This window comes from Trachemys scripta, chromosome 1, assembly GCF_013100865.1.
Source record: "Trachemys scripta elegans isolate TJP31775 chromosome 1, CAS_Tse_1.0, whole genome shotgun sequence".
In the NCBI taxonomy this organism is placed as follows: Eukaryota; Metazoa; Chordata; order Testudines; family Emydidae; genus Trachemys; species Trachemys scripta.
Genome location: NC_048298.1, coordinates 187498836 through 187520726, shown reverse-complemented (window position 1 = coordinate 187520726; position 21891 = coordinate 187498836). Strand labels below are relative to the sequence as shown.

Below are 21891 nucleotides of genomic sequence, written 5' to 3'. Positions count from 1 at the left end.
AATACTGTCTAGCCCATCTCAATATAATGGCTATTTCATGTTCACGCATTAAAACATAAAATACAACAGGGCGCCCAAAAATACTGCATGTGGTTGCAGTATCTGTCACATTGATCTCTAATCCTTATGGTTGCAACAAGTGTATTAAGAACATTAAATGTGGTAGGGCTGTATTTCTCAGTCTGCAGACTACTCTAGTACCACTGCTGCTCAAATTTTGTGAAGCAGCAACAGATTAAAATTAACAGAAGTCTAGTAGGCTTCACTGCTGCTATTCAGAACCCTGGGGGCAACAATGAAATTGCAAAGAACCACATCAGCTTCATGCTGCTACTGCTTGGTAAGACTGTAAGCAGTAGCAAAGCGAGACACTGGAGATATTCACAGAGGAGAAGCACAAAAAAACAGCAGGCAGTGGAGAAGAGTGATAGAGCTGCATAGACCTCTTTTCTCCCCTTGCTTCACCACAGCCACGAAGTTGGAGGAGACTTACTGGAGATCATCTTCTTCTCCCCTTTACCCCCCTCATCCCTACAAGAACCAGCTTACCTTCTTAATACAAGAAGAAGTGGAGATTCCAATGAAGTTGAATGGCAAAAAGTTTATACAACCCCCCCAAATTATTTTGTTGAATTCACTACTGCAAAAATTCAGTGAAGCCAAGAGCTTAGTAGAATCTAAATCAATTTATAAATCAAAATATAAGAACATTGATAACTACATGAAATAAGAGAAGATTAAAAAGTTGGGATATTAACTCTGATGCTTCTCCCAAACATCTCCTTGCCATCAGTCATGCTACCGGTTATGTAGGAAGGATCTCCCTGAGCTCATAGCAAAGCCCCCAATTCTTTTCACATTTGAGTTCCTTCTGAAGACCCACCTGTCATGATGCCTATAAGATCCCAAGTTCCCCTCACATCCCTCAACCTCTCTCTCACAGCAGGGACTAGCCTATCAGTCCAAAAAATGATGAAGGTTTGCTGAGGCTGCGAGGGTATAACCGATAACTCATGCAGCCCAGGTAGCACCATCCAACTTCTCTCTTCTGAAGATAGCACACACTGCAGGTAGTCAGTAAACCTACTAACTCCACTTTTTGCACAGCTGTGGAGATCTGTTAGTAAGGTTTACACAATGTAGCCAAAGCAGGTTACTGGTAAACGTGCAGTTTTGCTAGTATAACTGCATCAACATTAGGGGCTTTTGCGGACACATCTGAACTTGGAGATCTGCAGTTTCCACACCTGCTTCCCCTGCTTTAACTGTAACCTTTGCAATGATATAAACAGATTTCTCATTTTCTCCTCCTATATATACAGATAATCTTCTTCCTCCTGTGTATATAGAAATTATTAAAATAGTTTACTCCTGAAGGAATTCTGCACCAAAAAATTAAAAATTCTGCACACAATATTTTAAAAAAAGTCTGCAAATTTTATTTATCAATAAATAAACGTGGAGGCTCCAGCATGGCAATGCGGAGCACAGGCCACTGGCTGCATGAAGGTTGGAGATCACTCTGCAATCTCCTCCCAGGACACTGACTTGGTGGTGAGGCTGCACCCAAACCTGACACACCGCAAGGGCCAGGCCTGCCCCAGAAACATGCCGAGGTCCTGCCCCTCCATACCAGGCACACCAGATGTGGGAAGGCAGGTTCAGCCTTGCTGGATCCAAGCATTGAGGGGCTTCGTGTGGGATGAGAGGGTTCCGTGTGGGGCAATCTGGGTGCAGGCAGCTCAATTGGGAGTTCGGGTGCAATCTGGATGCACAGAGCTCGTTGGGGGTTAGGGCTCAGCAGGGTGAGTCTGGGTGTAGGAGGGATAGGGCTCGTTGGGGAGCTCAGTGGGGGGTCCAGGTGCTCAGGGAGTGGGGCTTGGTGAGGTGGGGGTCCAAGTGCACCTGGTTGGGGTCCAAGCAGCTGGGGCTGGAGCTCGTCACTGTAGGGGTTGTGGGGAACTCAGCAGGGGGTGGTGTGGGTGCAGGGGGATGGGGCTCGGCAGGGAGGGCCGGGTGTGGAGAAGGTGGGGCTCGGTGGCGTGGGGGTTCGGATGCAGGAGTGTTAAGATGCATAGGACTTGGGCAGACAAGGGAGCAGCTCCCCATACAGTGACCTCTCCTCCCCCATGGCCGAGGAGCAATGGGGGCAGAAAGCAAGGGGCGAGGGTTGCGGACCCAGGAGAGGTTTCTGGGGGTGGGTCTGACCACTTCCCCTGCATGGAATGGCCAGGACCAGAATTCCTCGCCCACCCCCAGCCCAGCCAGAATTATCAGCTGAGCTCAGTGCAGGACAGGAGCCCCAGATGTGGCTGGGGAGGGCCAGGAGCCTGGGGCTCCGGGTGCAGGAGGGCTCCAAGTGAGGCGCGGTGTGTGTGTCTGGATGCACAGGGGTTGGGCGGATGGGTCTAACTGGCCCCAGTCAGGGCTTCACCAACCATGCAATTTACCTCTCCGCTGGCTGTTCTGGGCACCCAAAATGACATGCCCTGCTGCTGGGGAGGGGCACACAACTATTCTTGCAGCTTCCTTTTGCTTCCCTGTCAGAAAGTCATTTCTGCAATGGACATGAATTCTGCGCACGCAGTGGCACAGAATTCCCCCAGGAGTAATAGCTGCATTAACTGTAAAAGCCCTTGGGGTTTTTGTTTTTTTAAAAACAAACTTCTCACGATTTAGTCAACCTATAATTGCTCCCCAAGTTGTTTTCTGGGCTTTGACACATTAACGAGATCTTTAGATGTCCTAGTCTCAAAGCAATCAACACAGGGTAACCCAAATAAAAACCAAACCAAACCAAACCAAACCAAACACCACTTCCAAGATATAATACCTTATTGAGTTTGCCAAGTGAAGATATGAGATCTGCCCATTCGCTTGAAGATTCAAAGTTCCTCAAAGCTTTTTCAATCACTGAAGAATAATTTCTGTATCTGTAGTCCCTGAACAGCTCCTGCTCTTCTGGATCCATCTTAGGTCCTCATAGCAAGCCAAAACTGCCTGGCAAACTAAAATGAATATACACAGTTATGAAAAATTAACCAAGAATTAAATATTGACAAAGCCTACACCTGAAAAGATTGCAAGGGTGTAGTAAGTATGCAGACATGTTTGAAAGGGAACTGTAAACAATTTATTTAATTTAAAAAACTGAGTTCAAAGTAATTTAAGGCATGACACCAATTTCCCATTGCCAGCATTTGTGTTTTTTCAGTCACAGTTTCCTATTTTTAGAAATGCTCTCTCCTATGTCTGAGTGCATCTTTTATACAGTAACAGTAGGAGAGAGTAACTACACAGAAGAACTCATTATACACAAAGTAAATAAACTGGGGAGGAATAAGGGAGGGAGAGGAAGATATTTTTCCTGCTTTTTTAGTTATAGTTATCGATGGCATTACCCGCAGCAATAGAAAGTAGAAAATCATGCTTTAGTGTGAATTTTTAACTATGTGCCAATTCTCATGATTTTATTTCAAGTCTCACAATATTTTGTGTTTCTCTTAAAATCCCAGCTCCTGGAGTTGTGCAAATGTGAGAATATCAGTTCTCACTTTTTAAAAAAAAGTTGAGTCTTCATGGTTGTAGAACAAAGCCTTAAAACATTACCTGAGTGCATACCAAAGGCTCAAAAACCAGAAGTAAGTTGAAAGAATGTAAAAGGTATTTTTTTAGAATCTCATTATTTTTAGACCCATCTCATAGTTCTGGGGCTCCTGACTCACATTTCAAAGAGCTGGGATTGGCAATACTGACAAACTCACTAAAAAATGTTCAGTGACAGGCTCCTATTTTAGTCATTAAAGTAAGTCTGTATCTGAAAACAATTCTAATCAACTTATTCTTTAAAATGTTGGTAGTTAAGGGACAAGTTCTATTCTTCCCTCCATCAAAGATAAAGCCTTTCCCCTCCACCAGCGTGAAACAGTGTTTCCTGGTTTTCAGAGCTTTAAGTACAAGTGCATTCAACATTCTGGAAAGGTATATGGCACCGCCAGCCAATATTAGCTCTGAGTTAATGAAGTTTCTCTGCAGTGAATAGATTAGGCCTCGTCTTCACTACAAAAAAGGTCTGTCCTTAACTGGTGATAGAGAAGACCAGGCAATCTGTAATTTTCACATGTTAGCCGGTTGAGCTTTAACCCAACTTGTTAACACATATGAAAACTACAAACTACCTGGTTTTCTCTAGGATTTTATGTTGAATTAACTAGCTTGCATGAAAACAGGAATAAAGATGTGGTTACTACCTCACTATTGGTTAAGAAATTAAAAAGCAAAATTATCTGCCATCCATCCAGGTTATATCTAGACATACACTTACTGCACAACAAGCTGGGATGTAAATCTACAGCATGCGGTGTACTAGTTCTCCATGTGGACCCTGCTCTTCCACCTTAAAAGTTCCCTAGTGATCTCTGACATACGCTGTTTCAAATCTATCTATTCAGGAGTGGTACTTTATGACTGGAGAAATTTGTGAGTGGGCTTGTATGATAGGGTTGCTTGTGATAATAGTGGGGGGGGGGGAGAAGAGGGGGATGACAGGGCTCAGCAGTCCTGAGTGTCTCTTCTGAATCAAGTCAGATGTTCCTAAAAAAAAATCTCATGCTTCAAGGCTTCAACCAGTCACCTACAGAGGTCAGGAAGGAATTTCCCTCTACTCCACCTCAACATATTCTGTTTTTTGGTCTCCTTCCTCCAAAGCATCAGAGATGGCCAGCTGGAGACAGGACACTGGATGCGGGAAGTTGGTACTCTGAGGAGTTACAGAGTATTCGTTCTCTCAGGTGCTTGGTTGGCTGGTTCCTGCCCACATGCTCAGAGTCCAACTGATCGCCCACCATATGTGGGGTTAGGAAGGAATTCTCCCCAGGTCAGATTAGTAGTGCCTTAAGGGTTTTTCCACCTTCCTCTAGAGCATAAGGTGTGTGGGTTGCTTGCTAGATTCATCTGGGTATATCTCACTTAATCAAGTCCCTGCCACTGCAGGGGCCATGGGCATTGGTGCAACTTGGTCCCTCCTATCCTTTGCCTATGGCACATAACAGTTTAGTCTGAGAGTTGTAATACCTTGGTCTAATTTCAGTTGCTGGGTTGTGTTTGTAGCCTGTGATATACAAGAGGTCCGACTAGATGATCTGGTAGTCCCGTCTGGCCTTAAATTCTATGACTATGACACTTGGGCCTGGTCTATACTAGAAAATTAGGTCAGCAAAACTGTCGCTCAGGAGTGTGAAAAATCCAAACCTCTGAACAGCATATTTAAGCCAATCTAAGTCTCCATGTATACAGCAGGGAGGTGGATTCCTCCCATAAGTGTAGCTAGTGTTTACACTGAAATGCTACAGTGACTCCTCACACAAGAACTAGGGGTCACCAAATGAAATTAATGGGCAGCAGGTTTAAAACAAAAACAAAAGGAAGTATTTCTTCACACAATACACAGTCAATCTGTGGAACTCTTTGCCAGAGGATGTTGTGAAGGCCAAGGCTCTTTTTTGAACCCTATTATAACTAGATAACTTCATGGAGTAGAGGTCCATCAATGGCTATTAGTCAGGATGGGCAGGGATGATGTCCCTAGCCTCTGTTTGTCAGAAGCTGGGAATCAGCAACAGAGGATGGATCACTTGATGATTACCTGTTCTGTTCATTCCTTCTGGGACACCTGGCATTGGCCACTGTCATAAGACAGGATACTGGGCTACATGGACCTTTGGTCTGACCCAGCATAGCCGTTTTTATGTTTTTAGTCATCTAGGTATTTCTGAAGTCAAGTGGGGCTGTGTAGCTAAATGTCAACAAATTTACATTCAATTTTAATAACTGCAAAATAATATTTTAATGAAGGTAAGATAGAATATTTTCTTGTATAAATACAGAAAGCAACAAGTAATTAAATAATACTTTTTATCGGTGACCCTGAAGCCCACATTCCATTGCTAGAAAGCCCCATTTTAATTTGTAAACTAATACATTAAAATTTACTCTATAAATCCTACTTTAAAACATTAAAGATTAATGTGACAAAGTTTAGGATTATACTTCAATCTGTAGGCACAATAGGATGTAGTGTTTATTACTATATTGATGTGCTCACTATTGAAGTAACACCTTAACTGACATTTTTTGTGCTTTTTTGTACCAGACATATCCATCCAACTGTTTCATTATAAGACTATTGTTGAAAAAATATTGAACGATCCAGGTTTTGAATCATTTACTACTTCCAGAATAAGCTTACCTTAGAACCCAATAAACTGGAGTAAAGGCTTTAGTTCCTTTTGAATTCTCTATTCTTTTGCTTTAATCTCTTGCCACCTCATTGTATTGCTCTTTTTTAAAACTTTTTTTAGTGTAATCATATTATGAATGGAATTCTCTATGATTTCTTTAAATGACAAAGGCTTGCTTTTAAAACATCCCAGCACTGATGAATTGAAGTGAAATTGACCAGGCTATTTTCATTGTTAAAGATAAGATAAATTAAAAAGTACATAGACTTAATAAATTATGTAAAGTAATTTAGACATTTCCTCCCATTTTTATCTATCTCAGATGAAAAAGAGACAAGAAAATATGTTTTGTTTTAAAATATTACTTTTAACCTAAGGTGTACCTTTAATATTTGTGGCTTATGCCTATAGATAGAAGTTTGGACAAAAACATTCTTGTTTATCAATCAAACACATCACAACTTGGTTTAAGTTTCTCTGTTCTCTTTCCATGTCTCCTATTAATAATGACAACACAGTGTATGTGTAAAGTTCCAACCACACATCACTGTGCAGACTGCAGGGCAGTTTTGCTCACCAGGAGTCAGGGGCTCCATTTTCCCCAGTGCCAATCTGGACACCGTAGTTTGGGCAGAAGTTCACCCAGATCCAGAGGGTACCATGGAAGGAGGAGACCCTGCAGCACCTATGCAGCAAACTGGGCCCCCACAGCCCTCCCCCACAACATTTGACAGCCAAGTACTATGGCAAAGACCACAGCTGTTACAACAGCCTGCTGATGCTGCAGGGAGGGAAGGGTGTGAGCTGCCGCATCTCAACAGTCTGCACTTCTGCACTAGAATACGCACCCACATACATACATCCTTCCTCCCAGACACACACAGAGATCCCCTGCCTCTCATACACAGGTTTACACACACAAGACTAGCCATACTGGGTCAAACCAATGGTCCATCTAGCCCAATAGCCTGTCTTACGACAGTGCCCAGTGCCAGGTGCTTCAGAGAGAATGAACAGAGCAGGGCAACTACTGAATGATCCAGCCCGTTCTGGCGGCATCCAGAGACCCAGAGCATGGGGCTGCACACACACATCTATTATACACACAGACACCTCCCCCCACTCACACACCGAGATGCCCCAGACACACACACTCCCCTGTACACACGAGACCCCTATGCGCGCGCACACACCCTCTCACACTCCCCCCGGACACCCCGCACTGGCTGGCAGGGCCGGAGGGGGGCACACCCCGCGGGTCCCGGCCGGGGCTGGCGGGGGGCGGCGGGAGGAAGCGGCTCCCGCACGGCTGGGCAGCAGCGGGGGGGAGGGAGGCGGCGCGACGCAGGGGCCCCAAGAACCCACCTGGCGAGGCGGCGGCTCCGGCCGGACACGGACGCTGCTGCCGCTTCCCTACGACGTGTCTCTGCTCGGGGCGGGGCCAGAGGGGGGGCAGTCCCTCAGTTTCTATGGTAACCTGGCGGGGCGGGGTCTCGCTCCCGCGCCCGGGGACCCGCCTCCCTGCCCAGCCCGGGAAGCTCCGCTGCGGCCAGCTCGGGAAATACCACTCCGGACTGGGAAGGGGGGAGCCTCAGCCGCCGGAAACGAGGAAGTCCGGTCCACCTTCCCTATCCCTCCATCCTCGCTGTCAGGGATGTGGAGCTGCCCGGATTCATCATGATTACATTGGAAAGTATACCCCCCCGTAGGGCCTGGGTAAGTGGTACATTCCGGTAGCCACGGCTGTGTGTTTGCCGCCACCTGCCGGCGAAGGAGGGGAAGCGCCCCGCTACTGCCGCTGCACAAAAAGCCGGGGCCACCCCTCGGGACGCTGCTGGGGGTAGCGCCCATTCATCCCGGTCCCAGCGCCGATCCCACACTCCAGCTCGCTCTGTGGTGGGTAGTGCATGTTGCGGAGCAGGTGCCAAGGCCACCTTTGCAGAGTGGCTTGTTCCTGTAACATAAGCAACAGCAACGCCGCCTGCTGAAATGATCAGCAGTGACATAATCAGCCCATTGAAACAGCGATAGTTGGGGATTCAGGTTTCAGAGGGGTAGCTATGTTAGTCTGTATCAGCAAACACAACAACGAGTCCTTGTGATACCTTAGAGTCTAACAAATGTATTTGGGCATAAGCTTTCATGGACTATAACCCACTTCATCAGATGCATGGAGTAAAAAATACAGTAGGCAGGTATATAATGTTTTCACCCCTCAGCTCACAGGAGTTGCCTTATCAAGTGGGGGGTTAGTGCTAATGAGGCCAATTCAATCAGGGTGGGTGAGGCCTATTCCCAACAGTTGACAAGAAGGGGTGAATATCAACAGAGAGATACTCACACCTTCTTGTCAACTGTTGGGAATGGGCCACATCCACGCTGATTTAATTGGCCTTGTTAGCATAGGCACCAACTCCGTGGGTGCTCCGGAGTTGGAGCACCCACGGGGAAAAATTGGTGGCTCATTTTTGCTGCCCCAAGCAAAAAAACCCCCAAAACGCTCGGACTGCCGCCGCCTGAACTGCCGAAGTGCAAAAAAAAAAAAAATGCCCGGAGTCTGCCGCCCCAAGAATGGACGGAATGCTGCCCCTTAGCATGTGCCACCCCAGTTACTCTGCTGGTAAGCCGGCGCTGTTTGCATTGCAACAACTCTTTATGGCTCCACATCACCTCCTGTTCCAGCATGCCCCAACCTTTCAACTGCCACATCCCTACAAGGTCTCTACATGAGAGAGTGCCAGCACAACAATGGCCAGGGAACTGAACTCCCAAGTAACTCACTACATCAGCTTTGCCACTTAATTTTATTTCATTCATATGCACATTTTGTACTTCCCTTCTGTACATTTTGGTAGAAGTTAATCCAAACAATTTCAGATAAATCTTACATAAAACATTGTTTCAGAGTAGCAGCCGAGTTAGTCCATATCTGCAAAAAGAACAGGAGTACTTGTGGCACCTTAGAGACTAACAAATTTATTAGAGCATAAGCTTTCGTGGGCTACAGCCCACTTCTTCGGATGCATATAGAGTGGAACATATATTGAGGAGATATATATACACACATACAGAGAGCATGAACAGGTGGGAGTTGTCTTACCAACTCTCAGAGGCCAATTAAGTAAGAGAAAAAAACTTTTGAAGTGATAATCAAGCTAGCCCAGTACAGACAGTTTGATAAGAAGTGTGAACAAAAACACTGACCCAGGAACCTATCCTTGTAACAAAGCCTGATGCCAAATCTGTCACATATCTATTCAAGTGACATCATCATAGGATCTAATCACATCAGCCATACCATCAGGGGCTCGTTCACCTGCACATCTACCAATGTGACATATGCCATCATGTGCCAGCAATGCCCCTCTTCCATGTACATTGGCCAAACCGGACAGTCTCTATGCAAAAGAATTAATGGACACGAATCTGACATTAGAAATCATAATACTCAAAAACCAGTGGGAGAACACTTTAACCTGTCTGGCCATTCAATGACAGACCTGCGGGTGGCTATCTTACAACAGAAAAACTTCAAAAACAGACTCCAACGAGAGACTGCTGAGCTGGAATTGATGTGCAAACTAGATACAATCAACTCAGGATTGAATAAGGACTGGGAATGGCTGAGCCATTACAAACATTGAATCTATTTCCCCTTGTAAGTATTCTCACACTTCTTATCAAACTGTCTGTACTGGGCTAGCTTGATTATCACTTCAAAAGTTTTTTTCTCGTACTTAATTGGCCTCTCAGAGTTGGTAAGACAACTCCCACCTGTTCATGCTCTCTGTATGTGTGTATATATATCTCCTCAATATATGTTCCACTCTATATGCATCCGAAGAAGTGGGCTGTAGTCCACGAAAGCTTATGCTCTAATAAATTTGTTAGTCTCTAAGGTGCCACAAGTACTCCTGTTCATAAAACATTGTAAGTCTCAAGCAGTATTTATGATTTAAAAAATAAATAATCATATGTAAAATTTATATACACATTGGTATCAAGCCAATTCATGGACACCTAGTTACACTGATAATATTTGATCACTTATCTTATAGTGTTAATCTATTAATGTCTAGTTTATTCAGATAAATCAATATTCTCCAATAATATTTACCTTTCATATAGCAACATTCATGTCCAAAACTTAATTCTTTACAAACATTAACCCACACTGTGGCTTTAAGCCAGGGCCTGTGTAGGGGTGAAGGAGGTGAGAAAGACGCATGCAGTAACTGCAGTCCCTGAGAAAATTTGAACCAGCAGTCCAAGCACACTTTGAAAAGGCACTCTCCTACAACAACTCAGCTCCTCCAGCCAGGGCCGGCTCCAGGCACCAGCCTGGCAAGCAGGTGCTTGGGGCGGCCACTCCAGAGAGGGGCGGCACGTCCAGCTATTCGGCAGCAATTCAGCGGACGGTCTCTCACTCCCGCTTGGAGCGAAGGACCTCCTGCCGAATTGCTGCCGCAGATCACGATCGCGGCGTTTATTTATTTATTTATTTTGGCTCCTTGGGGCGGCCAAAACCCTGGAGCTGGCCCTGCCTCCAGCTGGTGCAAAGGGGAATATCTCTGGTCCACAATGCCTTTGGAGAGTCTAATGCTGGGATTGGAACTAAATAAGCATAGAACTTGCAATCCCCACTGACAGTGTGACTGGCCCCTGAGCAATTTGAAGGGGAAAGGATGTAAAGAAGCTCCTTGCTCCCTCCCTTCCATACCCACCCAAGGCCACAATCCAATTCATAATCTAACTTTTACATGCGTATGACACACAAAAAGTAACCATATATGAACTGTTTTTTCACTAATCAACTGCCCATGGAGCCTATCAGGCTCAGAGGGTAAAACAGCTAAATATACAGCATTCTGAGCTCCCTCATCTGGAGTTTTAGGAGCATTCAGACCTACCAAGTCAGTTTTCAGCCATCTGGGGCAGTCAGCATTAAGAGTTCTGTCAAATGTCTTTTTCTCATTCATCATCCTGCCTTAAGTCTTGGACAATACTACAATTCCAATTTCAGACATACTGTAGGCAGTATGTGGCCAGCACTCCTTCTCATGTACTCCATTCTTGGTACAGTATCTTCCACAAATGTTTTCCATAAGCTTCACTAGCTGCTCCTTAGTGATTGTATCACTGCGAAATTTCTGCTGCTGACCTTGGCTGCAACTTGCAAATGCCAAAACACTCATGACATTTAATACGTTTACTGCTGTGGTTATAATAGGGAAAATGCCATATTTCAATTATCGACAAAATACTGTATAATTTTAGAATAAAGGAGAAAGAAAAGTGATTGATATCAAATAACACATCTATCATTAAGATGAAAGAGTGAAACAGCATTGCATAAAGCTAAATAGAAGAGTTTCTGGACAAATGGTCTTAACGATAAAATGTAAAAACAAATAAGATTCTAAAGAATAAATTTGCAGATGACACCAAACTGGGAGGGGTTGCAGTCACTTTGGAGGACAGATTAGAATTCAAAATACCTTGATAAATTGAAGAATTGAAATCAACAAAAATTAAATTCACTAAACTACAAAACTACATGTAAGAAGGAAAAATCAAATGCACAACTACAGAATGGGGAATAACTGGCTAAGCAATACGGCGAGTTCTGGCGGTTATAGTGGATCAGAAATTGAATGAGTCAACAAAGTGATGCAGTTGTGGAAAAGGCTAATATAATTCTGGAGAGTATTAACAGGAGTGTCATATCTAAGACACAGCAGTTAAATGTTCTGCTCTGTTGGGACTGGTGAGGCCTCAGCTGGAGTACTGTGTCCAGTTTACGTAGGGCGCCACACTTTTAAAAAGACATGGACAAATTGGAGAGAGTCCAGAGGCTAGCAATAAAAATAAAAAAAGGTTTAGAAATCCTGACCTATGAAGAAAGGTTAAAACACCAGGCATGTTTAGTCTTGAGAAAGGAAGACTGAGAGGGAACCTGATATATGCAAGGTAGTTGTAGCTGTGTTGGTCCCAGGATATTAGAGACAAGGTGGGTGAGGTAACATCTTTTATTGGACCAATTTCTGTTGGTGAGAGAGACAAGCTTTCAAGCCACACAGAGCTCTTTCTCAGGTCATGATGGATCTGAAGAAGATCTCTGTGGCTCGAACACTCTTACTAATAGAAGTTGGGGGAACCTGATAACAATCTTCAAATATGTTGAAGGCTGTTACAGAGGATGGTGATCAATTGTTCTCTGTGTCCACAGAAGATAGAGCAAGAAGTAATCAGCTTAATCTGGAGCAAGGAGGACTTAGGTTAGATATTAGGAAAAACTTTCTAATTATAATGATAGTTAAGCACTGGAACAGGCTTCCAATGAAGGTTGTGAAATCCCCATTACTGGAGGTTTTTAAGAACAGGTTGGACAATCACTTGTCAGGGATGGGATAGGTATACTAGGTGCTGCCTTATCATGGGGTGATGGGCTAGATGACCTCTCAAGTTCCCTTCCGGTCTTAGAATCTTCTTTCTTCGATGGATGGCTGTTGTGGCTTATACATCTGCTCAGGGTAAAGTAACTGACAGATTTGATGGCAAGAAGTAATTTTCTTCTAGGTCAAATTGGCAGAGCCTTGGGGATTTTTCACCTTCCTCTGCAGCACGGGCATGGTTTGCCTGCTGGGATCATCTGGGAAGATCTCATCTAATCAATTTCATGCCATTCCAGGGGCCTCAGATACTGTTGGCACCTCAGTGTCTCCTATTCTCTGCCTATGGCACACAACAGTTTAATCTAACTCAAGTAGGGGTATCTAGGTGAAATTTCATGGACTATGGTAAGCAGGAGGTCAGACTGGGTGATCTAAAAGTCCTTTCTGGCCTTAAACTGTGAAACTATTAAATCAACTTCAGTCCTCCAATAAGGAACTGGGATCTTGCATATAAGTAACAGGCAATAAGTGCACCCCCATCCATCTGTCTGTTGTCACTTGCCTTACACTTAGATTGTAAGCTCCTTGGGACAGGAAGTGTCTTTTTGTTCTGTGTTTGTGCATCACCTAGCACATTGGGGAGCCTGGTCCATGCATGGGGCTTCTAAGCACTAGGGTAATAAAAATAATAAATAATAAGAAAATTAATAAATAACAAATTTCACCCTTTTGTTGGGTGCTCTTTCTCCTTGTCTTGGAAGAGCAGGAGCAGATCCAGCTGAGGAAGTGCCCCAGAAGGAGGGTTACTAACAGTCCCGTATTAAAAGGGACATCCCTTATTTAAATAAAATATTGTCTGTCCCACACTAAATCAGCACAGGACATCTTTTATCCTATATTTCAACCAGGTTAGTGACATTAGTTGGCAACTTGACCTGGTGCAGTGTCAAAATGCCTCTCAAATTTGGCCCAGACACCCCTGCATCATGCCTACATGGCCCCTGGACCTCTGGGTTTCTCCCATATTTTTGAATTACAGTGTTGGAAACCCTACCAGGAGATGAAGAAGGAACCATAGCAAAGTAGTTGTAAAGTACAAAGTAAAATGAGCAAACCTGTTTTGTTCTGCATGGCAGCACAAAAATGTAGGGCTATATCCACCAGCAAAACATATGCCAAGTGTGTAGTGTGTACTGTTATCAGCTTTGTAACCAACATCTAAAAAGTGATTAGTTTTTAAAGAGTGAAATGTGGGACCGAGAGCCAACCTAAGGGACATACAGATTAGTAAAGGAAGAAGCTTGAAATGTTGTACAATCAACCATTTTTACTTAAAGCAGGGGCTTGTGTCTCCAGGTACAACAGTCTGAACATGGGCGAGGCTGACTCTAAGTGGGATTTTTAAAACATTGACATGTCGAAAAATGCAGGTCCTTCTTCACCACAGGGAGAGATGTTAAAATGAATCCCAAATGAGTAAGCCTTGAAAATATGCAGTGTTGTAGCCATTTCAGTACCAGGATATTAGAGAGACAAGGTGGGTGAGGTAATATCTTTTCTTGGACCAACTGCTGTTGGTGAGAGAAACAACTTTCTGAGCTTACACAGAGTTCTTCCTCGGGTGCTCTGTGTAAGCTTGAAAGCTTGTCTCTCTCACCAATAGAAGTTGGTTCAATAAAAGATATTACCTCATCCACCTTGTTTCTCTGGGCTGGTCTACATTGGGGGCGGGATCGATCCAAGATACGCAACTTCAGCTACGTGAATAGCGTAGCTGAAGTCGAAGTATCTTGGATCGAATTACCGGGGGTCCACATGGCGCGGGATCGACGGCCGTGGCTCCCCGTCGACTGCGCTACCGCCGCTCGCTCTGGTGGAGTTCCGGAGTCGATGGTGAGCGCATTCGGGGATCGATATATCGTGTCTTAACGAGACGCGATATATCGATCCTGGCTAAATCGATTGCTACCCGCTGATACGGCGGGTAGTGAAGACATACCCTAAGATAAGCCTCAGAAGGTCTGATAAAGCCTTAAATTACCTCATTCCATGAGTCAGCATTTTCCCAGTAGCTTACAATAACTGTTACAGCACCAAGGTTAGGTGAGATAGAGGAAGGGCACATGAAGGACGTGACAATAGGAAGAAGAAATTGACAGCATTATTAATTTTTAATGGAATTTTTAAAAGAGTTTCCCAAATGCAAAGATGCTTCAGTAGTAAAACAAACCTCCATGTGGTTTTTCTTCTTTTAGTTACTTCAGCCTTGATTCTGAATAGCAGCCCCAACTTACCACCTAACTGTTGTTAAAAAAGTTACACCAATGGCAAGGGGCAGAGCATGTATTTCTGCCAGCTAAAAAGTATAGGCAGATGTTGAATTAATTGTAATAAGTTAGACTTTGGAATCCTATCATTGTGTAGCCTGTGAGAAAAAAAATAGTAGAGTCAAATGTTTGCTGTGAGATTTTTCTGACATAGGGCCGTCCTTGCAGTCTCTGCACACCCAACTAGGGTAGGAGTTTTGGATGTACAAGGAATTGAGGTTGAGATCCCGTAACATGCTTGAAAGATTTGAAGGAAAGATAGTGTGTGTGTTAGTGTGATAATTAATTACCTTGAGGTCACTAGTTCATACGGAATATTCTATTCATGGTTGAAAAAACAAATTTGAAAGTGCCACTCTTGATCTGAGAGTTTATGAGCACTTTTGACATTGACTCCAAAGGAAGCAGGATGAGGCCAATGATTACTAAACTGAGATAAACTGTACTGCGTCTTTCTAATTGGTCAATCTGATTTTGCAAAACATCTTGGGACAATGCCCACCATGGGAATTAAAATGAGGAAACTCCAGTAATCCTACACTGACTCTGACCCAGGGAGCAGAAAAGATGGATGGTATTAAATTTTAATTATTTTCTATTTGCAACCACAGACCCCAATCAGGAGTGGACCCCATTTTGCTAGGCAATATAAAAACATGTAGGAAGATTCAGTCCTTGTCCAGAGGAGCTTCCACTCTAATTAAAGGCTTGTCAATAGTATAAGGGCCCTACCATCAATCAAGCCCTAACCCCGTCCATTGACCCCTTAAGCCCCGCCCCTTGACCAATTGGTCCCTCCCACCTGTCACCGGAAGTCCCACCCCATGGAGGTATTACTTCCGGGGTCAAGGGACCACCTGACCGGAAGCAAGGTGTGTCAAGTGATCCCTCTAAGAACTCCCCCCACCACCCTCTACCAATCAGGAGGGGTTTCATCCCGATAGGACCACCCCGAGAGGAGATTTTGACCAATTAGGGTGACTTCCGGGGCGGGGGTGACCCGTCCGGAAGTGGGTCGTGTGACCCCTCTAAGAACTCCCCCCACCACCCTCTACCAATCAGGAGGGGTTTTGTGCCGAAAGGACCGCCCTGAGAGGAGATGTTGACCAACCAGGGTGACTTCTGGGTTGGGGTGACCCCTCCGGAAGGGAGTCGTGTGACCCCACTAAGAACGCCTCCCAAGGCCCTCTGCCAATCAGAGTGCAGCACCATTACCCCATAAAGCCCAGCGCCAGACAGAGGAGGCGGCCATCTCTTACCAAGGGACACGTGTTTTCGAAAGCGCAGAAAGGCTGCTGAGAGGAAACGTGGCCTCCTTCATCACTCTTGTGAGAACTTTGGACATTGTTTTAGCCCCAACCACCTTTGACCTTGTGTGGAGCAGGCGTTGCATCAGCCACAGTTTCAAGGAGGACCCTTTAACCCAGCCATTGATGGATACGTCGGAACCTGACCCTGAAACCCTCGTGAGACAGCCCGATGAACATGACGGCCTCTCTTTGTCCACCCCTCAGAGGTGGAAGGCAATCGCGGCTCGGGGAGGCACCGGTGGACAAAGCGAACGGAAAAGACGGCGCTCAGGTAAAATGAATGATTAAGAAGCGGCGGTCGAGGAGGGGTGGGTAATGGGGTAGGAACCGGGGGTTGCGTAAATTAAAAAAAAAAAAAAAAACAAGCAGTGGGGGTGCTTACGCGGTTTCTTTTCTGAAAATCTCTCAACAGGTCGACGATGCCTTTTTAGAGGCCTTTAAGAACTTACACATTGGAAGCCCTGTGGGAGTAAACATATCGTGCGTCAGCTGCTTTTGCTCATGTCTGAGACACAGATCTCAAACCGAAGAGGACAAAATGGAAGAATGAACCATCTGAGACTCCCTTATGGTAGGTGTCATGGCATCCATTTTTACAGGTGGCTGTAAAAGGTCGTGTTAAACCAGGCAATTAATAAAACTTGTTTAAATGTGTCAATATGAATGTGTTCCCTTTCATACTCGTGGTAGTAAAAGACGGTACCGGTAACAGTCATGTCTACACAGGCGGCTCTGTTAAAGAAAATATATTACGCCCCCAGGGAAGTTGGGAGCTTCGGCGGGGTCAACCCTCTTTTTCAAGCGGCCAGAAAGCATAGTAAAACTTTAAACAGAAGACAGGTAACTGTGGGGTCCCATGCGGAGCGGATAAAGCACACGACCAATGTGGTTGCAAGCTGAATTCAATTCTGTTTATTACAAGCTTTCTTTTATAGTTTTTCTTAACATTACATAACACCATTAGGCTATAATCACACATCTACGGATTGGACAAGAAGGAGAATCATGTGTTTATCTCATGTATAGCCCCACACCGATTGGTTCAACCGTTCCTTACATAAGGCCATGATTTATTACCTTGTTTACCTTATCTTATATAATCCCTAGACCACCAGGGGGGCCTTACATAAGGCCATGATTTATTACCTTGCATGTGTCCCATCGTGACCCTTACCTCCTCATGGAACTTTCCATTAGGTTGGTGTAGGGATAATACATTCCCACAGGTAACAGCATGGCTTTCAGACCAGGATGCTTACACTTTACACAAACCGGCTCGAATACGTTTTAAAAGAAACAAGACCATTGTTTCAGAGGTGGATGTGCAGTGGCAGGCAGATTTGGTGGATATGCACCGGTTCTCCAAACACAACAGCAGTTTTAAGTACATCTTAACAGTGTACTTTTTCCTCAATTGTTTTTTTTTGTCTTTGTTTTTTTTTAATTACACACCAAACATCATTTGTCTTTAAACCCCTCACCTGGGGTGCTTTATTGGGTAACATGGCTATGAAAATCATTGCAAGATATGCATGTCTGGGCTTGTTGAAACATGGTTTGAGCAAGGCTAGGCATGCCCAAGAATTTAAATTTCCTTTTTACAAACTTCATCACCATCCAGTCGTTTTGCACTAAGTCGTTAGAATACAAATTTAAAATCCGATCAAAAGATAAACCCTTTTTACGATGATGTAAGAAAAACATGCAGTGATAGCCAGAGGGCCTTGGGAGGCATTCTTAGTGGGGTCACATGACTCCCTTCCAGAGGGGTCACCCCAACCCAGAAGTCACCCTGGTGGTCAACATCTCCTCTCGGGGCAGTCCTATCGGGATGAAACTCCTCCTGATTGGTAGAGGGTGGTAGGGGGAGTTCTTAGAGGGGTCACACGACCCACTTCCGGATGGATCACCCCCGCCCCAGAAGTCACCCTAATTGGTCAAAATTTCCTCTCGGGGCGGTCCTGTCGGCATGAAACCCCTCCTGATTGGTAAAGGGTGGTGAGGGGAGTTCTTAGAGGGGTCACACAACCCACTTCTGGACAGGTCACCTCCACCCCAGAAGTCACCCTAATTGGTCAAAATCTCCTCTCGGGGCAGTCCTATCGGGATGAAACCCCTCCTGATTGGTAGAGGGTGGTGGGTGGAGTTCTTAGAGGGGTCACATGACACACCTTGCTTCTGGTCAGGTGGCCCCTTGACCCCGGAAGTAATACCCCATGGGGTGGGACTTACTGTGACAGGTGGGCGGGACCAAGGGCTCAAGGGGCGGGGCTTAAGGGATCAAGGGGCGGGGTTAGGGGTTTAATTGACGGTAGGACCCTTATACTACTCTTGTCTATAAGGCAAATTACTGTACAGCCAGCCTAGGTGTGAATCTACAATGAACCAGCTTGCTGTGCAGTAATGTTCCATGGTGGGAAAGTCCTGGTGTGTAGCTTGTCATACTATTACTTGAAAGTGTAGTATGCTTGCAGGCCAGGCTTGGCATGAGTAATTAAACGGGGGATGCCTCATTTCTTGGAAGACAGGATTAGGAGGTAACTAGATCAGCAGGCTGAAAATGGAATGTTTGTGCTAAAATAAGTACATGGGTCAGTAAGCTAAAAGACAGAAAGTCTGAGCTGGCTCCGATACAGGGCCAGTGCAAGGAAGTTTCGCACTCTAGGCGAAACTTCCACCTTGCGCCACCCCCCACCCAGCTAACTCCGCCCCCCCCGCAGCAGCTAACCCCGCCCACCACCCTGGGAGCCCCCCCGCAGCTAACCCCGCCTGGGGAACCCACCCCAGGTCACTTCCACTCCGCCTTCTTCGCTGAGCACTCCGGTGCCGCTCTAATTCTCCTCCCCTCCCAGGCTTGCAATGCCAATTGGAGGAGAATTAGAGCGGGGGTTGTGTGCTCAGCGGAGGAGGCAGAGTGGAGGTGATCTGGGGCGGGGAGTGGTTCCCCTGTGTCCCCCCCAGTTACTGCAGGCAGCCCTCCCCGAGCTCCCCTGCCCCAGCTCACCTCCACTCCACCTTCTCGCCTGAGCGGGCTTTTAGGCGGCTGCCTAGTTTGCCCAGTGGTTGCATTGGCCCTGCTCAGATAAGAGGGGGAACACCCAGGGAACCATTTACTATGAACAAGGTACTGTACCAATGGACAAGAGCATGCTGTACAATGATTGGTTCCTGCATAGTAACCAAGAAAATACCATAAGATGTGATGCAATGTATAGTGAGTGTAATGTGATGTGTAAATGTATATAAAGGAAGGGGATATCTGTGTAACTTTGGATGTGCGCTATGCCCTGTATACAACCCCAAGCTTGAATCTGATCAACTCCAGCGTAATTTGATTGAATGCTAATAAAGGAAGTTCAGTGACGAGTTTGGAGTTGAGTGGAGTTCTTGGGAACGGAGTGGATAAGGTCATGGAGGCTACTGAGTGGATAAGGTCTCAGAAGCCACCCCAACATATTCCTGAGTGGATAAAGTCTCAGAGGCTACTTCAACATATTGGTGCAGTGACTCAGATCTGCTTGTCTAGAGCAGGTAACATATACACAGCTTAGCATGAGGGTTGCAATCAGCATTAAGGGAAATGATATTGGAAGGGTTTAAAGGATTAAATATGAAGAAATTAGTACCATGCTGGAGAAGTAGGTTAAATCTAAAGGCAGGCCCTATGTCCTCCCCAGAGAAGTATTAGTGGGAGACTGTGTGAAAAAGGAACTCCAGAGTGTAGTATTAGAGATAGAGAGAAAAAAAATGTTTGGTAGAACACAGCAAAGATCTGGTGAATGCCACTGAAATTTTCAAAAAATAGGACCTATTGGTAGCCATGGAAAAATAGTATCTTTTTTTTTTTTTTAATCCTAAGGCAAAGAAAGCCCAAATCAAGGCAGTAGTTTCACAAAGATTATTTCTGGTGGCTAAAACATTACAAACAAAATGTGCCGCCTTGTGGGATGAATATGAAAAGCATAAAGAGCAACAAAAGGTGTAGAGTGGGAACCAGATTAAATGGAAAAGATTCCTGAAAGGGCAGGGAGAAAACAATTTCTTACCTATTAGCGTACATCCAGAGTAAAAAGCAGCTGTTCTTCAAGACTGTATTTAGGGAAGGAGTGGGTAAACTTTTTGGCCCGAGGACCGTATCTGTGAATAGAAATTGTATGGTGGGCAATGAATGCTCCGAAAATTGGGGTTAGGAGGGGGTGAGGGCTCTGGTTGGGGGTGCGGGCTCCGGGGTGGGGCCAAAAATGAGAAATTCAGGTTGCGGAAGGGGGCTCCGGGCTAGGGCGGGGTAGTGGGATGTGGAGGAGGGGGATGAAGGCTCGGCTGGGGGGGTGGGGCTGGGGATGAGGAGTTTGGGATGTAGGAGGGTGCTCTAGGCTGGGATCGAGGGGTTCTGAGGGCAGGAGGGGGATCAGGGCTGGGGTGGGGGGGTTAGAGGGATGCAGGCTCCAGGCCGCGCTTACCTCAAGTGGCTCCCGGAAGCAGCAGCATGTCCCTTCTTGGGGTCCTATGTGGAGATGCAGCTAGGCGGCTCTGCACGCTGCCCCATTCGCAGGCACTGCCCTGCATCTCCCATTGGAGCGCCGGAGGGGGGCCATGCCACTGCTTCCGGGAGCCGTGTGGAGCGGCCCCCGACCCTGTGCCCCAGCTGGAGCGCCGGAACGGGGCAAGTCCCAGACTCTTCTCCCCAGAGGGAGCTGGAGGGTTGGATTAAAACGGCTGGTGGGCCGGCTCCGTCCCATGGGCTGTAGTTTTCCCACCCCTGATTTAGGGAGTACAGCTTTCCAAAGTGTACTAAATTAAGAAATAAATGCAAAAAACATAAAAAATAAGTTTAGAGCCACCGAAAGAATTCAGCTGAGACTAGGGTGACCAGACAGCAAGTGTGAAAAATTGGAATCAGGGGTGCGGGGGGGGGTAATAGGAACCTATATAGGAAAAGGACCCAAAAATCAGGACTGTCCCTATAAAATTGGGGCATCTGGTTACCCCAGCTGAGACATGTGTCACTTTGGGAGATAAGTAAGTGATTTAAGAAAAAAGAGTGAGGACTTAAAGGAGCTTTTGCACAAATTAAGACTGCAGAGTTCCAAGGGAGCTGAACGGTTGGGGAAATGTTAAAGAGTAAAAGTGTTAAAGAAAAGAGAGTGCTTGGTTTGAGAATGAAAGCCAGTTATGGCAGTATAACACTGCGAAGTCCTGCCTGGTGAAATCTTTAGTAATCAAACAAACTATGCAAAGGGGAGGTCAGTGGTGACAACTACCATGACTATAGTATGTGCTTTTCCCTCCTGAGAAGCCTTGTCAGCCATTTTGAAGGAAATGGACCCTTCCCAATGAATGTGTCTGTAAATGAGCAATTGTGCTAGTTGCTGCAGGTACAGAGACAATCTGACTGAAATTGGCTTACTGTGGACGATTGAGCTGAAATCACTAAAGGAAACAGCGATTTCTGTGTGGCTTAACTGCTTCCAACTGTACTAGTAGGAATGTAACGTTGGCACAGAAAAGGGAGGTAAAAAATTGTTGTGCTAAGTTAAAGGAAAAAATAAATGAAACAGCAGCTGGAATTGCCTGCCAGAAAAAACAGTGGTGATCTTACTATAGTCTCAGCTTAGATACA

The 21891-nt window shown here is 45.5% G+C and overlaps 2 protein-coding genes across 3 annotated transcripts in view; one reads left to right on the top strand and one right to left on the bottom strand.

The window, feature by feature from the left end:
* Nucleotides 1–7692, bottom strand: part of DOP1B (DOP1 leucine zipper like protein B) — a 93612-nt gene extending 85920 nt beyond the window's left edge. For both annotated transcript variants that reach the window (XM_034752580.1, XM_034752588.1), the window contains exons 1-2: nt 7605–7692; nt 2834–3008 (exon numbers count right to left, since the gene is read on the bottom strand). In XM_034752580.1, the coding sequence (XP_034608471.1) occupies nt 2834–2971 (138 nt within the window). In that variant the 5' untranslated portion in view covers nt 2972–3008; nt 7605–7692. The remainder of the gene's footprint in view (nt 1–2833; nt 3009–7604) is intronic.
* Nucleotides 7693–7871: 179 nt separating this feature from the next.
* SETD4 (SET domain containing 4) overlaps nt 7872–21891 on the top strand; it is a 47489-nt gene continuing 33469 nt past the window's right edge. The window contains exon 1 of the mRNA XM_034752535.1: nt 7872–7955. The gene's annotated coding sequence lies outside the window, so the exon portion shown is untranslated. The remainder of the gene's footprint in view (nt 7956–21891) is intronic.